The 18,803-nt window shown below is 34.9% G+C and overlaps 1 protein-coding gene across 3 annotated transcripts; it reads right to left on the reverse strand.

Moving 5' to 3' along the window:
• Positions 1 to 9,636: 9,636 nt before the first annotated feature.
• On the reverse strand, positions 9,637 to 13,887 carry LOC129565214 (neprilysin-2-like). Of its 3 annotated transcripts, none has more exons than XM_055439814.1 (10): positions 13,463 to 13,887; positions 12,858 to 12,988; positions 12,037 to 12,280; positions 11,717 to 11,978; positions 11,464 to 11,640; positions 10,603 to 11,389; positions 10,444 to 10,540; positions 10,229 to 10,382; positions 9,885 to 10,121; positions 9,637 to 9,816 (listed from the first exon to the last, which is right to left on the reverse strand). In XM_055439814.1, exons 1-10 carry the CDS (start codon positions 13,486 to 13,488, stop codon positions 9,712 to 9,714), a joined length of 2,220 nt encoding a protein of 739 aa, XP_055295789.1. In that variant the 5' UTR covers positions 13,489 to 13,887; the 3' UTR covers positions 9,637 to 9,711. The 3 variants fall into 3 exon arrangements, with proteins under 3 accessions (XP_055295789.1, XP_055295781.1, XP_055295799.1); XM_055439806.1 differs by having other exon boundaries at positions 13,222 to 13,886; XM_055439824.1 differs by lacking the exons at positions 12,858 to 12,988; positions 13,463 to 13,887 and adding an exon at positions 12,468 to 12,585.
• Between the last annotated feature and the right edge of the window lie 4,916 nt (positions 13,888 to 18,803).

An 18,803-nucleotide genomic window follows, 5' to 3' on the forward strand; every position in this document is an offset into this window, starting at 1 on the left:
AGAAAATGCAAACGCAGCACCGAAAAGTTTTATCGAAAAATAGCTCAGAACCATGTGTGTGTATGACACAACGATAAAAGATAACAGAGGCGAAAACGACTCTGCAAGAAAGCCACATGAGAAAATGGCAACGGATTTCTTGGCAAAAAGGCAAAATTGTACATTCACTTTGAACTGAATGAATTTCACAAGAATGCATGTTTACACGATCGGTTGAAAATGATGTAACTCAATTTGTATTGGGTGAAATTAACTTTTGACATCGGTTCAATGTGCCGAGTAAAATGTTGTCAATTTTGTGTACGAAGCAATGTGCTGTGATTAGTGTGCATGGGCGGAGGATAATACGTAGAGAATATACATGTATGCACGAGCACGAACGAAGTTCTGTTTGATGTTTATGATGCCACATAAAATGAACATCACCACCACCACCACTGCTGCTGCTGCTGCTGCTGTGACGCATTTAAATATTATCAAATACGCACAGTGCAGCTGTGTATCACCTGAAATCACCGCCAAAAACAAGAACAACAAAAAATTGAATTTCATAAAAATATGTTCAGAAAAGTAGCAACCATAAAATTTATCATTGAATCTGATTAACAAACTATGAATTCATGAATATTTTTCGTCTGCCCTATTTTGATTATCAATCGAAACACTAATTACGACTTGTTCGCCATTGGCCATATACCGTTTTATTCCAAATTAATTCTATCGAACGTGCGCTAGCATCCGATATAAATGCGATTCTAATCATGTTAATGTACAAAATATACAGTTTAATTTATATTGTCGTCGTGGAAAAAGTGTACTGAGCGCGAACTAATTTATGAAAACCAGTAAATAATTGCCATTAAACACATCATCAACCGCGATGATGGTGTTTGTAAGCAAAGGAAAAACGCTGCGCAATTGTCCAAATTAACACGAATCAATTATAATTATAATATAAAAATGTTATTGTTTAACATGTTTTTGGAATGTATCGAATCGTATAGTTCAACGTCAACAAATCAGTCGGTATGGGAGACCAGGAACTAGAAATGCCAATCATGATGGCAAAATAAACGAGAGAATTGCTATTGAATTTTGATTTGCAATCAGGAATTTATAGTGTTTGTAGGTAAAGCATGAGCTTGAAATTACTAAATACATGTTGGTTAAGCTTTGTTGTGGCATTTACGTCATGCATACCCGATATGCCATCTAGTTGAAATGCAAAACGGATTGAGACAATAATTTAGCGGATTCAATGCATTGCTGTCATTTTTGTCTGTTGATCATTTCGAACGCATTTATTTTCGTTTAATTAGAATTTGTTTGTATGTTTACACGTTCATTACTCTGGAACACATCGATGATTTCCATGAAATGTTTTCTCTCTCTCTCTCTCTCTCCATATCTATTTCTATCTCTCCTCTTTTTGATGAACGAGAAAAACAATTGACGAATTATTTTGTTTTGTTTCGGCCGAAGGGTGGTCGAAATAGAAAACAGGTTTTCAAATGAACCATTTTACGCGTGACCTGAAAAAACAAAATTGTATTCCATTAAACGCTCCGGTGGCTAAATCAGCAATGACGTGCTTGATTTGATTGGTTATAAATGTCTATCATCACATCGAATGTTACTTGGATTCTTGCAATTGTTTTCCAGCGCTCAATGAAAATCGTTATGTTTTTCGTTCATGCTGCGGATGCACGTATTCGGGCATTCTATCGAACAAAATTTCAATTAAAAACATTTGTTCTATTCATTTAAACGGCGCATACGTTTATTTTGTGGTATTGATCGTACGCTCATTGCATCGCAATTAATTTGTTTTCGAAAATCCTCCCCCTTTTTGAAACAATTTGCAATTTTAAATTGTGTTGAAAATGAATGTGCCGACAAATTCGCCGAAAATCATACGTTTTTACAATTTATTACTGTGTTTACTCGGGCTTCACACAAAATTACATGATTTTCATGACTCATTCAACAGTAAAACCGACGCAACCAGTAAACCTTTGAAAAAAAGCCTTTTGAAATTGGTATCGGCAATTATTTTTATTGCTTTTGTGCTACACTATCCAATATTGGTTTCAACTATCATTTGGCATTTACCATTTGAAAAGCGCAAAAAAGGCGTGGAATTTTTTGTGTACTACGCACATTTTTATATCAAATATGTTGTGATTATTGTTATTTACATTGTGGAATTACTAATGGAAAAGTCGACAATACAATATCAACATAAAATTGAAGGCATTCTAATGCGTCTCGATAAAATGTTTACCTATTGGTCAAAGCGATCGAACCGAAACCAATTCAAATCGACGAGTTTACGTGAAACTTTGACTAATCTCAGAATTTTGACAAAATTTCGTCTCCTTCGCATGGGTATCATCATTGGGTGTTGTTTCACATTCAATTGCTTGAAATATTCGTCTGCGTTCCATGGATGCGAACACGAACATGTTTACGATTTATTCTTCGGTACACTGCCGAACATTTTCATCAGTTCATTTGTACTGCACTTCTCAACAATCATCGTTCAGTACACGAAGCTGTTTCGCTTACTTAACAGAATGATGGAAGTGATTGCAAGTGACATAGCTAATCGAATATCGGCGAGTATAATACCGGAATCACCATATTGGCTGGTCAAGCATACAACCAATCGACACAATGGGACTGCCGATAAACGTCAATTGCAATCAGCAATAAACAGTATTTCAACTCTAATCGAAACGCATGATGAATTGAGAGACAATATTGCCAACAAACTAAGCAAAAATCATTCAATTCAACTGAATGCAGCCATTTTGAATGCATTTCTCAACATCATTTTTGAGGTGAGCACTTTTTATTTAAGGCAATATATGTAAATCGAATTTCTATCATATACAAAGGTATCAAATTTTTTGTGACTATCGCATGATTCCATGTCCATTGTCAATTGATACAGTAATCCAGTGGATGGGGAAAAATCGGTAAAAAAATTCTGTAGTGCACATGTATGCATTGACCTGAAATTTGAAGCTGAAGCCAAATTGAATGATATAGCACTGAAAACAATAACATTATTATATTCAATTGAAAGTTTTTTTTTGATGTAAAAATGCAATTGATCAACTCTTCAAAGTTAATCGAATATATTTTCATTTTTTTTTATTATAACACAGTTTTTCATCGTGTATGAGGAAATATTTGTGTTTGTACCATCCGCTCCGCTCTACGTTATCGCTTCAACACTCATGCAGGGGCTACTTCATTTCACGGAAATTCATTTGCTTTGTAGTGGGACCAATGAACTTAAAAAACAGGTAAACACTCATTACAGAATTGTTGTTTTTTCCACTCGGCCACGGTATGAATCGCCTGCAGCGATTAATTGACCACCATATTATTCAAATATTTATTTGGCCGTAAATGCAAATCCGACTTTTTTAAAAGCATATTACATAATGTATGTCGTAAATTATCATATAAATATTGACCACATGCAAAGAAGGATAAAGAATAAAGTTGTTCGGTTTCGATAAATGGGCTTACTGTAAGCTGATCCATTCGGATCAAAAGTGGGCAATGGGCATCCTTTTTATTTGCCATTTTCGAATAAAATCGATTTATAGTCCTTTAATGCGTTTACGCTTGCATTTTCGTTATGCTTTTGATCACCACCTTCTTCGGATGTAACTGATTTGTAATGCTTTGCGTTTCCATTTCTCGCATCGATGTGTGTCATTCAAACAGATAACGGAGGCGGTAAATGTTTTACATCGAAAATTCAATGGCAACCTCCCCAATGAGCTCGAACGTCATGTAAGTGGTGAATGAACCTATATTTAGTGCATTAAACTGATACTGTCCATTTTCAGGTGGAAATGTTTTCAATTACAAATTTACATCATCAATTTGTGTCGGAATCAAAAGAGTTCTACAAACTCAACAATGGTGCATTTTATACGGTAATTTTTTGATATGAACTAGAGATGCTAACGCGCTAATGTAACGGTTGATACAATTATTATATTTTTCATAACGATCACCTATCGTCAGCACCCAATAGAATTGATTTTTTTTCGCTCTTACAATGTATTCCTGTTGAATTTTCGAAAAGGGATTTTTTTTTTCATTCATTTCGTCCTTTTTGTTGCAGGTTTTGATGTCTGTTTTAACTTATCTAACATTTCTGGTTCAAATCAAATTGGATGAGCGATTTACATAATTGATAAGTGGAAATGTAGTGCTATTTGAAGCGTTCACTGAACTGTGGTCTCTCGATTCGGTGTTGTTTCTGTTGCTGTCGGTGTTGTTGTTTTGTATGCTTATGGATATTTCGTAAAAATATTCAATTACATGGCAATGAAACTGGAAAAATTATGTCTTTTATTCCGGAATGGTGTATGTAGTTTGGGAAATAGTGTTTACTTTGTGTCGGTAGAGAGATGATATCTAATGAAAAAGTACGACAATTGTCGTTGAGTCGCATTCATGGGCATGGACGCAGAGAAGAGTGAAATACCGTAAAATACGATAAACAGTGGTAGTGTACCGTTAACTAAGCATTTTCAGCTGCTTGTGCATGTAACGTAATTGTGAATTTATTGAACGAGCACACTCTCCTGACTCCTTCCAAGATGTGTTCATTGAATTGCACGAGAGAGAAAAAAAAACGTAACGAAACGCAAGAGTTGAAAGAGAGAGAAAGAGAGAGAGAGAAAGAGAGAGAGAGAGAGAGAGAGAAGGGCAAGTGCAGTTATTGTCGAGCGGGTATGCAAAATGAAATAAATTTGCGCAAAGTGCTGATGAGCGTAAAATTCTTTTGCCTTGCAATTTCCAATGAACCTTCGAAACGGGGACTTGTTTCTTTGAAAATAAAACGCAATTATTACTTTTATCTTCAGTGTTTTTGCCTCCAAAGGGGTTTTATCTCAGCACACTGATATCGCCATAATATTTCAACCGCAAGAGTATAAAATGCGAACAAATTCGAGGAAGCAACCAAAGCTATTGAATGATTCATGAACTCCCTGGAAACTGATCCTACATCAATGATAAGAGCGAGCTGTACCATCACCAGCGAACATAAGAAACGTTCCATTTCCATCGATAAATGTGAAACGTTTTCACTTATAAATAGATTATGATGGTGAAACACACACACACACAGCCGAAGAAATTAAATAAATGCATTCACTGCTTCTCTTCGGTTTATATTTCTTTTCGTTTGAATCACATTAACATTTTCATCTGATACTGAAGCTCCCTAATCCGCGTGTCGCATGTAAATTTTCTTCAGCTTGTTTTCATCTTGTTGTGCTGTTTTTTTTTTCCTCTCTTTTCCTTCCCTCTCGAAGGCTGCAATAGCAGCAGCAGCAGCATGGCTTTTACCTGAATAGCTAAGAAATATTTAATGGACACGTTCTTGTGAGCGTATACGCTTTCGTTCTCGGGTGAATCGTAAGCTCTCGACTCTATGTTTGCATGTTTTATTGCATCAGCATGGGATCGAATTTGTAAGTGCTGCCCTGCGAATACGAGCTTTTAACAAACATTGAATTAACCATATTCATATAATCCTTTGACATTAATTTCAACGTTATTTGCGATCACTACACGTGTGTTTACGCGTTCCCTTCATCGTTTGCATAGTTTCGATTCTTTTGCGTACTTCTTTTTTTTGCATTTACTTTAATGTTGGATTGGGTCGAATACGGTTTTTTCCTTTCTCTTTCTCTCTCTCTCGGTGTGTGTCCTTTTAGTCACATTACTTCACCAGTTTCTATCCCTTTGTTCAGGTGATAAAGTTCGCAAAAAAAAAAATTGTTCTGTACAAAACTTGCCATACGCTCGATGAATTTCAATTATTAACTTTTCTTTTCGAATTACTCGAGCGTAATATTGTATGTCTGAAACACAAATACAGGCATTTAAATTCATAGCATACAAATGACATTTATGCACTTTCTATCTGTTCTAATGGAATTTGAAATGCATCATTTTATATTTGCCATTTGCTGGAAGATTCTTCTCTTTGGCTTCACCGTGTGCGCGACGATCCAATGGGAAAACTCTCTCTCGCTCCCTCTCTCCCGCTCTAGAACCGATTCCGATTGTCCTGTGGATCGACTCGTTCGTATAGGTGCACATTTTATTAATTCAAAATGTTAAATGTAAACGAAGCAACCGTATTCCGTTTGTGTTTCGAAAATGAATTTGACTTATGCGTGTATATATGTGTGTGTAGCTGTGAAATGTGGGCTTACCTTTCTGTACCACTTTCTTTTTCTGTGGCTGTACAAAAACTTGGTACAAAACTTTTATGAAATGTCACCAATTCTCTTAATGGAAACACTTGTACTTCTAAATTAAAAATAAGGCTACACTGTTTTTTCCTTCCTCTGTTTGCATTGTACAAAATCCGTTGCCAACACATACGTGTACAATTTTTTTTACTCAATATTGAAATGAGAATGAGTCAACATGGAATTGGTATGGTTTTAACACGAATTGTCAAAGGAAACGTGAAAATGATTTTTAAGAAATTGGTTTTCTAAGGAGAAAATAAATCTGCATATTTGTTTGATTCGAAATATGAAAACTGTCACAAACAAATCGAAACGGCGTCAATTTCAAATTGCAAATATCAAAACCTCAGGTAGTGTATATTGTTGTGGCAATATCCCGACGACGAAAAGAGGTAAAATTAAGTTATTTGAAAAGATGCCAGGATGTCAGTGTGGTGTAAATCATGCTGAATGTAGCTTTGCAATTGACGTCCGTAACGCAGAAAGTGAGAAAACTTAACCGACCTTTTTATCCTCAACCTATAACAACAAGTTTCTTATGAAATTATCAAAATTCAGTCGATTCATACCTTATTTGAGTTTACTTCCTGGAATCGACTTTGCTAAATGTGAACTTGAGCAAGTAAAGTTTTGACGGGTGTAGAGGGTGGACACATATGCAAAGGGCACATTGAAAATTTACTTCCAAAATGAGTCTCACATGCAAACTGACTCAGTTTGGGTACATAAATGTTCGCGTTATTATGTTTACTGTGCGCAATATTAAGTTATTGTATCAAATACGCTTATAAATAAATTACGACAATGACGATGACGGTGATGACGACGTTCTGTACATGTGCTGTTTGAAGAAATGAACGTTTGAAATAAGCTCAGTCTTGATGCGATGGCAAGGCAATCAATAATGAGTGAGTGAGTAAATTTCATTGTCGATACCGACGATGCAAAGGCCGTATATGTGTGCGCTGCAAACGCTATAGTCCCATTTCATTAAGTTGTATAAAATTGCGTTGAATTTCGCGTCTCTCAACCGAGCAAAAAAAAAGATGTGAAAAGAGAAATAAAATATATAAACGATTCTTTTCATTGTAATGGTCGTTTAAGAAATTTACGGCTTGCAAACACATAAAAATGTTCGTTTCCCTTTTCTCATTGCTGCGGTTGAGCCGTCTTCTCCCATTCTCAACTGTGTTCTTTTTATTGACTTTGCCGAAAAGTTGCCAGCATTTTATGAAATTAAATGATTTTTGTTGAGCCAGTCTCGGTCGGCATTGCAATGAAATGTTGCACACACTTACAAAACTTGCCCAAATAAATCTTTCGTTTCGGCCAGAATGTCATAACTGCTACACGGGCGGAGGAAGAGTGCGGTGCAGCGCGCTTTGGCATTTCCGTTTACTTAGCAAAGTCGGTTAAGCACATTATACATATATTTATGTATAACGTATGTTTGTATTATACACCCTTAACACGATTCACATGCGACTTTCACAAATCGGTTTGTACCATTTTCCGCATAAAATTGACTTGAACTCAAACTTTTGCCTATTTGTTTTTGACGCACAAAGCATACGACAACAACAACAACAAAAAATGTGGGCAAACACATGATATTTGTTTGTAAATGCGTTGTGCTCTCGCACTACACTGAAGGTCTGTGGAGTGTGTTATGTGTCGTATGTCGTATGTTGTTTGAGATTTTTCCGGGTACACACCAAACAAAATGGCTTTAGTACTGTTGCCAATCGTTTTGTAAATACGAAGCAGACTTAATGTCGTTGATAAATAATAAATATTTCGTACTTCATGTGACTGCAAGCGAATGCAAATGACATCAAATAAGATGGGGCAAACAGAAATTCATAACACAGCGAATACTTGAGCTTGATTCGAATTCAGGAATATAATATTTCCGGAAGCGTATTTTGTGGAATGGTGAATAAAAAAAAACTCGAGTATCATGTTTGATTCATATTTTCCAACTGAAATCGATGAATAAGCCTTTGAGATGTTCCGGTGAAACATTTTACCAGCCGAAAAAGGAAATAATTTGTTTCTTTATTCCCATTCTATCGTAAACCATCCAAATAGTAACATCGTTCTAATTGTAACATAGTCTCAAAATAAACCACTTTTCTAAAAAAAATACAAATAAGTCATGAATATATGATCGGAAGTTTTTTTCGTGTTCTCCTCAAATATGATATAAAAAACAACAGTTACCCTTCAAAGTTTTGCAGAAGATTAGTCTATTTGTTCAATTGTTACAATTTGGATGGTTTACGATATTATATTTTTTTTCTCTGTCAATCAGTTCCAATTTCGTATTCCATGCCTGTGGCATAGGAAGCATTCGGAAAATGAACAACAAACCAGATGAATGCGATTGGAGTGTGAAAAAATGTCAATTCAAATGAAACGGAGCACATAATAAAGCCATGAAAAGGCACAGCGAAAGCTTTTGTACAAATTTTTCTTTCGTTGGGGATCGTTACTATAGAAACGGAATACGGATAATGTGGGAGCGTGTGATGAGAGCACCTGTGACAACCACAATAGTAACAATAGAAATTCAGTCAATGATTTCAAATAATTTTGAAATTGATTTTAGTCGATGGAGATATGTTCACAAAGTATCAGAAATTCTGAAGGTTTTGAGTCCAGGGAGGGAGTAATTTCAATTTTTTTTTTTGGTAATTCTGTCGTTGACAATGAGCCATCTTTAGGAAATCGATTTTATCTATTGTAAAATGTAAAATTTCGTGTACATTTCCCCTTTTGTTCCGATACGGAGTATCTCTATACTGGAGTATCCGCCTAATTGATTGTGCCAGTCTGGAGCAAGCGTCAAACTTACGCATGTATAAATAGCACTATAATTTACGCATGGAAAAGTCGCACTGATGTTTACTCCAGTTAAGAGTGTATGCGTAATACTCCGTATCGGAACAAAAGAGGGGAAATTCGTACGCGGGTTCGTTTGTGTGTAAACGTATGGAGCCGATTTTGGAAGCAATAATACAGATTATTTTAGAGTTATTAATATCGACACCAATTACCGCATAACGAATTCATATTTTGAGAGAAAGATAAGATAATATACCTTCGGATTCAAAACACAGTTGTGATAACATAATTTTACTTGAATCAATCATGAACTTGATTTATCAGGTTGGTTTTTAATCTTGTATTACAATACAAGTTTCAATAATACTATCAAACAATTTTTGAATTGAATCTGACATCTCAATTAGTTTAGCTAGTACTTGATGCCGTTGAAATAAATATTAGATACTGGAAGGTATTCCATTGAAAAATGAATAGTCAAAAAATCTTCATCTTTTTGTCATTCTTTATCCTAATACAGAATTATATCGATGGTAGGTCTTTGAAGAAGTATCTAAATGAATCACCAAACCGTACACTTTTTAATTGGATTCATTGGAGCTCCAGGCGCACAATGAAAATCTTGCGAAAATTCATTTGAATTACTAAATGAGCCGATGATACGATACTTGAAGAAAAAATAAAAAATAAATTTTAATCTAATATTTATATAACAAAGTTACAATCATATTATACCTTGTCCGGGGCATGAACACCATTTAAAATTCGCAATCTCATATATTCAGTACGATCGATAGAACACCACTTCTGGGCAGCTCCAATCCAGAACATCTGTTCGGGTGTGTATTGCTGTAGTCCCGGTAATCGTTGCTCGGCCCCGTTCTCTTTTATCCATTTTTTGTAGGCATTGTATGAGAATTTGATACCGCCATTGTCAGCGATATTCTCTCCTTGTGTATTGATGCCATTCAACTAAATCGTACAATTTAAATATTCATTTATATTCTGATTCGACATAGAAGATTTAAATATTGAGTTATATGAAAAAAAATTCAAGTGAAAAAAAAAACTGTTTCAACCGTTAAATTGGTAAGGGGTTCTGTAAAGTTGCTGTATTGATCGATCATACATTGAGCACGTTCCAAAAACTGAATCTCTGTCACGTTGTTCCACCAGTTCGATAAATGCCCATTTTGATCGTATTGCCGTCCCTCATCGTCAAATCCATGTGTTCTAAAAGTATATGTAGAACTTCTTAGTTGAAAAATTAAAAAAATAAATAGTGAAAACTCACAGTTCATGTCCAATAATAAATCCAATTCCACCGAAATTCAAATACATTGGTGTATCAGCAGAAAAGAACATCCCCTGCAAAATTCCCGCCGGCAATTCTACAGAAATAAATAAATGAATATTCTTCAAACAAAAAGAGCAAACCCAAACCAATACGCACCAATACTATTTTCTTCAAATGAATAGAAGGCATTTACAAGCGTTGGTGCCGAATGTGAGATCCAATCGGTTTTGTTAACAGGTTTCCGCAATGAATTGATTTCGTAGTTCGTATAAAATTTGTTTATATTCAAAATAGATAACAAATAGTTGGTTGAATCAATGTCCATCGTTTTATGAAGGTCATCCAATTTGCGGTCATCATACAATTCATCCGTGTAACCAATGTGTGTAATGATTGAGTCAACCTTATTGATTGCCGCCAGTTTGGTTTTTGCGTCCATCCATTCATTCTTCTTCAGGACATCTTTTAATTCTTTTCGAATTTGTTCAACCATAAGTGCTGCCGTTTGCTTTGCTTCACGCCGAAAGTATTTTCGAACGTAGAGAGCTCCGACGGCAGTTGAAAGCTCATTGTTTGTTATTGATATGCACTCTTTCCAACGAGTTGACAGCTCTTTTTTCCCAATCGCCACAATGTCATAGACCAATTGCCGTTTTCTTATTTCGCTGTTCATGTAGTAGGCTGAATATTCGGTGAGACGCCAAAATAGGTAATTTGCAATGGTACGATTCGATGTTGTTCCAATGAGATCTCCAAAATGTTTAAAAAATGAAATTGAATTAAAAATAACAGTTTCATTTTCGGTAACACTAATATTCGGTGGAAGCAATGAATTTATATATTCAACCCAATTGATGTACGGGTATTTAGATTGTGTTTCATTCAATGTCATTGGATTGTATAGCTCGCTTAAATTGCGACTTTCCTCCATTGGCGTCGAAATCTAAGAAAAAGTGAAATAAAAAAAAATCCATATTCAAACTTCACATTCTGGAAATCGACTTAAATTTTACGCACATTTGCAAGATTCATTTCAAATGTTAGTACGTCCAATAATTCTTTCTTGCTTTGATTTTTATCAGCTCCAAAAATAGCAGCCAAGTCAATCATGTACTCGAAATATGCTTGTACGACACTATCATTCATACCACGCAGTAAGAACTCTCGACTCAATCCTAACGATGGCTCGTCCAACTATATTTGATTTGCAAAAAATCTTTATAATCCTGAAAATCAAAGGCCAAGCCACAATGAAATGCTGTTGATTTACCACAATGCGTTTTCGAGATGAGTTTCGCATGTCCGTATCGATTGAAATGCTGAACAAATATGAATGTCCAAATCCTGCATTTAACAAATTCTTGCTGCTGTCTCGCCAATTCCACGTCAAATTTTGATTCCATTGATCGCCTTCAACGCAGGGCCATCCTCCCAGCGATTTATGTATTTCAATCATTGGTGTCAATCCGAGCTCCTCAATCCGAGTCTGGTTCATACATAATGAAAACAATTTTTTCACTAATCGAAACGATCTAAAAAGAAATTTTTAATAAGTTGACTGATGGAACTATTTAAAATAATTGACAATACTCTATATCACGACGTTCAATAGGTGAATCGATTAATCGCAAAAGTTGATACTGCATTTTATCGCCTACTATGCCAAATGTATCCACTGATACTTTATCGTCTGTTAGTATGGTTCCACGGAGAAATTTTCCGCAAGCAAAGTCATAGAAATCGTTGCACGGGTCGATCGAAGCATCTATAAATTTAATTACATCTGCGGCCGCACTAACGCATTCTGCTGTTTGACATACATCTGATGTTTTGTCTAATTATATAGTTGCATGACAATAAAAAAAATGTAAAAAAACCAGTATTATTGTTATAATGCAATACAAAAGAATTCTTTCTATTTTGTATGAGCGAACGGAAGTGGTACTACATTCTATTTATCGTCATTGTTTGTTTTTCTATTGCCATTTTTAAAAATTCATTACTGAACTGCGGATACATACATTTTTTGTTGTGGACTTGCTCACACCGTAATTCTCGCTAATTTAATGAACTCACGTCGCCAGTAAGATAAATCAAAATAAATCCATTTTCGTGATGTCACAATAATTGAGATTATAGATAGCATTTCTATGGGTGAGATTGAGAGTTGTGTATGTTTTTGACTACTTATATTTTGACAAAGTGAATTTGTTTCACTCGTGGTTTTTAGCGTTTTTCATTTTAATGACAAGAAATACTGAATTGGTATCTGCACAAAAATAGTTGATCTTTTCAAACTTACAAAATACAGTTATCTCTAATCTTACTTATTTCAATACGAAGACGGTGAAACATACACTAATCTCAATCTCACCCATAGATTTTGCATATGTATATAATAAACATCTTACTCTCTTGAATGAGGGCCGCAAACCGATATATCACAGCTATCGAAAGCGCTATCGCGATGATAAAAAATACATTCAAAACAATCAGCGTTCTCACGAAACACGAATTTCGTCTCGTCTCTTGAAAATCATGACTGTGAATTGACAATTTATAAATATAAATAATAATAATAAATATAATATAAAAATTGTTAAGTTAGGAAACAATAGCCAATGATATTTTAAAATAGCATTTATGAATAAACAGCGCGTTTTATTTCAAAATTATCATTTTCATTTTCATGTCATTCGTGAATGGAAAACGTTTTTTCATTTATTTTCATTGACACGCCCTCAAAAAATGTTGCATTTGGGATGTAGTTCTTACCGATGCTTTTCGAAATCTATAGTCCAAACCATTATGAATAAAAAAAAGCAGTAAACTGTCTTAACAACTTCTTAAATAAACTGTCTATTATCACGGTTTATTCCGTACAAATGGAATAGCTTATATATCTTAGTTTCAGTTTTCTTTATAGTTTTTGATATAGATGGTCAATGGTCACTGTTAGTTAAAAGATCACATACAAACTTATTCATACGAATGAATAAACCAACTATTTATATACCTATTCAATTGGATTTTAGTGCGCATAAATACGCAATTCACAATGGATACAAATAAAACAATTGTATTTCAGTTTAAATGGAACTATTTATTTGCTTTTCACAATGTAACGACAAACTTTTAGGGACGTGAAAAAAATTAAGTAGTTGAATTTGTCAACAATTCACTTCTTTTGCACGTAATTTTTCGTTTGTTCGATCGTTTGGTCGCGTTCTACTTCATTTCATTATTATTGATTGTTTTTAGTAAACAGATAAATTTTAAAGAGATTTGTTTATTCTGCTCTGTGCATAACACGTCTGGTGTTGTAGAACTAGTTGAGCTCAACATCATTTGTATATGCACTCGACGAACGATCAGATTATACTGACTCCGGTGTGAGAGAGAGCTGATTAATAGAACACAGATTCGCGGATATGAATGTACCTGTTGATGTAAGAAATAATGGCACGGCTTTTCAGCATCACTTGACGTTCTAACTTATTTTCACATCCAAAAAATATTTTCGTTAATTGTATTGGTTTTCGCAGTTTTTTTTCTCGCATAAATGGGTAATTTGGGGGGAGGATATTATAATTTGTAAACCAAAATAATGAGTAATTATTAAATGGACCTAGATTGAATTCTTTTCCCTGTTTTATTATTTTTATTATGTTTGAAACGTGATGGAAGAGGAATTTAGAATAAAAACATTCACAGAGTAGCAATTATTTCAACAATTTCATTCACACGTTGACGCTCATGCAAATGAGCTAACCTCATACATAGACAAGCAGAAAAAAGACATTCGTGGTCTTTTGTTCATTTGGCATATATTGTTTGGTTTTTTCCATCTTTTTTCAACGTTCGACTGTAGGTGTATTGTGTATACAATTGAATATTAAATTTTTTTCTCTGTTCTGTACAATTTGATTTGTTTTGCATGCATCCATGGATTTCGTGTTCAAATGTGATAGAGTTGACGACCGGTACAACTACGTCGAGAACAATATTGTCGATGTCACGATGTGTAATGTCATTGAGATTGAGATCGAGATCAAGAATACTACTTAGCCAAATAAAACAGTTTGTAAACACTTGATGCGATGGAAATATGACATTTTTGTTCAGCAGCATCTTGATTTCTATCCCACGCACGCCAATCGTTCTATTCATTAAGTCGACTACCAACGGTGGCTTTGTATTTTTTATTATCGTTCATCCATGGACTTTTATCGATTGAAGAATGTGAAATTTATTGTACATTTTAACCGCTTTTCACTGGTTTAGAGCTCTTATTTGAACTATTATCATTAGTGTCAATAAAATGATGTTAATTAGATTCATTGGACCATACCATTCGTTCTATGTCAAATGTTGAAATTATGAACTAGAATATCTGATTCTAACAATCACGATAAAGTCACTGATGCATAACACCAACGTGCGCTACTTCATCGGTATTGTATACATCACACCGAATACTCATTGATCTCATGTTTCGTGTCAGTAAATGACAAACTTATTATATTTAATACGTGCCAGCTTCGCATATATGTTTAAATTTAGCCGTTAAATGGGCAGCTATCCAACGAAGCGAAGCAACTGAAATAAATAGGTGTGAAAGTGGGTACATTATTGCGTTTTTCGGGTTTTTTTGCATTACAGATGAGAGGATTCAACCTGATCCACAACTTTGCTGAAGACAGATATCACTTATCTCTTATCACAGTCCAGTTTTCATTCAAAATACACTACGGACGCTCTCCCTCCAAACACGTACAGCGCACATGTGTGAGGCCGATTTAACATCTCACACAATATGTGAATACTCTCATTGTGTAGCTAAAGGTTCAATCTATCTAAAGAAACCAAACTCCGGTTTATTTTTGCATTGCCTAATACTTTAATCCAATTCAAAATTCCGCTTCAAGTGCTATGCACCCTATACACAGTCATAGTCAATTTTCCGTGAGTTTCAATTAACGAAAAAGTCATCCATCCTCGAAAAATTGGTCATAGAGTCTTTATGGTTATAATTTGCGTGTGTTTGTTAATATGAGGGAGACAAATGTATTGAAAAGAAAATAATACGTGTAGGAATGTTACATTTGCTCAACATGTGATTATACGTATCTCAATTTCATCAATTTTTCAAATGTTGGTCATATAGATTGTAGTCTGTCGGACGGTGTTTCACTTTAACTTCATTTTCCCTTTAATTCATGGCTCTGTTGTTATGCGTATGAAAAGACACATTTGGATTTTAGACGAATTTTTGATTGTAAATTTTTCTAGGCCACGCAACGCTAGTGAGGAAGCTGAGCGAAGCGATCTGGCTAGTTCCAAATAAAAGACAATCATGTTTTTGTGTTTAAAACTTTGGTAAAGTTCTCATATTATATGAGGTTTTGAGATGGTTACTCAATTAAATGTAGAGCGCTGTAAGTATGCTTGAGCCAAAAATACCTTTTCCGATCAAATTTTCATGACCTTTATGTATTTTTCCATGTTTTGCATATGAAATCCGAAAATGTTGAAAGAAGTAGATAGCGAATGCGGGTTCAAAGTTGGTTCATCACGTGTAAGAGGGTGGCGAAGGATGACGTGTCGTAGATTTCTCTTTATTTTTCATATATGCTCAGAAGCACTGATTATTTTTTTTTACTCAGACTGTAATGGAATATGAAATCCGCGTTCGTCTTTTGTACAGCTTAATTCAAACGATCAGACCTAATTTTAGATGTCATGTATCTAGCTCGTGCTGGCAAAAGTATAGAAAACTCGTGTCATATTTTAAGGAGTTTTTTTTTATATTAATAAATCTGATGTGAACATAATCAGTTTAAAATGTGAGTTATGGCTGACAGTGCAAATGATATGAAATGGCATCACAGGCAGCGCGCGCACGAAGGAGCGAACAACATACAATATTAAATGTTTGAATATTTGAGTATGGTTCTGCGGATGGTTAACATGCACTTGGTTGGCTTTGCATAACATTGGCTGTATTCCACGAAAAACGCGAAAAATCGAAGCAATTGCCGCACATAAAATATGCATATGCTAGAAGCAAATGCATCTTCAGAAGCTGAGTTGCAAATGAAACGCGAATTTCGGCCTGCTTGGAACATAAAACGCTTGCAGAAAAACACGCACCGTGCGATAAGTATGTTGCAAGAGGCATTGTAAATAAAATTACATAAAGTAACGGAGCGTTTGAATAGAAGTTACGACCAAATCATACTCAAGTTGCAAAGTTTCGTGTAGAATCCCCACCCCTTTCCCATCTCGATGCATAGCAGCAACCAAAAACTAAGCTCTCGAATTCGTATATCATGACGAGATAACATATGCTCTACATTTTCTACTGCAATTGAACATTTCTTTAATAAATGCGATGCGAGCCGCGTTGAAAATGTGCTGCAACAATGTGCTTTCGTGTATATTCGCTCGACGGCATCAGATGATTGTCGTTGCCGCTGTGTTTGGCATATTTTGTTGTCACATCTACTACACAATGTAATCCGATTTCATATCCTTTCCTTTCCCTTCCCTTCCTTTCCGTTTCACTCGACTCACTACATCATTCACCAGTTGATGGATGTCAACCACCAGCATAAACACGTACAGAGTCTCGTTTTAATCGTAACAATTCAACTTTTACACTCGACCCACACGAACGCACACACACATACACACGGAACTCATTTTGACTTTATTAAAATAGATACAAAATAGTGAATAACATTTGCAGATCTGCTGAAAACCATACCGTATTCATGGTCTAGTAGGGATTTTATGAAATTATTAACATTCGCTTAAAGAACCTTCAACAGCTTTCCACTATTGTCAAAGACAACAATCAATTGACTATAGACAGCTTTAAATTATCGCAGACACAAACCAAAATAGCTTTAACTTGCATGATTTATACAGAGAAATGCAGCGCCATCTATTGATTTTATATTGAATTTTAGCAAAAAACAGAACACCTTCATAAAAAGTTTATATAGTGTACAAAATCTGGTTAAATGAAGAAGGTTCTTTTAAAGTTGGTAAAAAAAAATTTCATTAGAAAAAACGGAAAACTGATAAGCAGAACATCAAAAATGGTTGAACTAAGCTGACTAAGAATTGGATGTGAATTTCAGTCGATTTTAGTCTAATCCAGTTTTCCCTCTTCGGTGGATTTATTCTTAATTTTGGTAAACCTCTGACACTGACGTGCATTTCTCACTTCATTTGCTTTCAGACTTGGTCTGGTTCTCCAAATCGCTGGTAAAATTAAACGGCATTTTTCATAATAAAGTGAATTTTGAATGTGAAAAGCGGTGTCAGACGTCGTATGCTCTAATTAACATCATATATTTATTTAAAACCTTGCCATTCATTCTCATTTAATCTAATCACTGTTGGTAATCCCAGCAGTTTTTCTCTGTTTTTTAATCCACCAATGGACTCGGTGTGCTTGAAATATTTTATCTTCATTTTTCTCGACCTAATCCATGTTTGTTGGCAAAAGCGTATGTGCTCTAAAGCCATTCACCTGTAATAGCTTGTATGATTTCGTTGTGCTTGGATCAAAAACCAGACAATTTTGTTGTCGCTCAAAAAATGCATCGTTCACTATAACAATGTCAACATCATAATGGCTGAAGGAGCACCTGTATATCCAACTCAACAGCGAACGTGTTTTCAACGTTATCAATGTGTCATGCTGCATATCGCTTACAATTTATATTCAAGCTGCTTTTTGGTGACAATGCTTTGTGAAAAAAAGCAACGGACCGCTCAAAACAATGCGTTCAAACAGTTTACTGCTTATGACTGCATTGTGTCAATAGCAAAGGGTTTTTTCGTGGCTTTTTTCATGCGTCACAATTGAATAACATAAAATTCGATGGAATAATATGTTTTTTGTAAACATTAAAATCGCTGAAAATATTTTTTTGATTGAATCTCACTTGTGACTTCACTTTAAGTGATAGTCAGTTAAAAAATGTGATGGCTTTTGATAGGCTTCTCTTCCTGGTTCAAAAAATACGAATGACCGACTTCTGCTTTTCCGTGAACAATACAAAAACCTGTGTGATTTATGTTGGCCTTGCAGAATTGAATTTGTTAGTTTCCGACGAAAAAAGAGTTCTTTGTAAATTGATTTTTTCAAGTACTGCAGGAAATTTACGGGATAAATAAAGTTATCAATTTTGGATTTGATTTTATTGTCGAAGAAAAAATTCCTCTCGGGTCTTTAGTTTGGGATAATAACAATATTTTCCACCTATTTTATGAAATATTTGTTAAAAATTTCATTGTTGCACCGAAAAAGTTTGAACATGAATCCCACAAGAAATTATTTT

Source organism: Sitodiplosis mosellana, unplaced genomic scaffold (assembly GCF_009176505.1).
Source record: "Sitodiplosis mosellana isolate CC-2019 unplaced genomic scaffold, AAFC_SMos_1.0 Smas_scaffold_1, whole genome shotgun sequence".
Taxonomy (NCBI): Eukaryota; Metazoa; Arthropoda; class Insecta; order Diptera; family Cecidomyiidae; genus Sitodiplosis; species Sitodiplosis mosellana.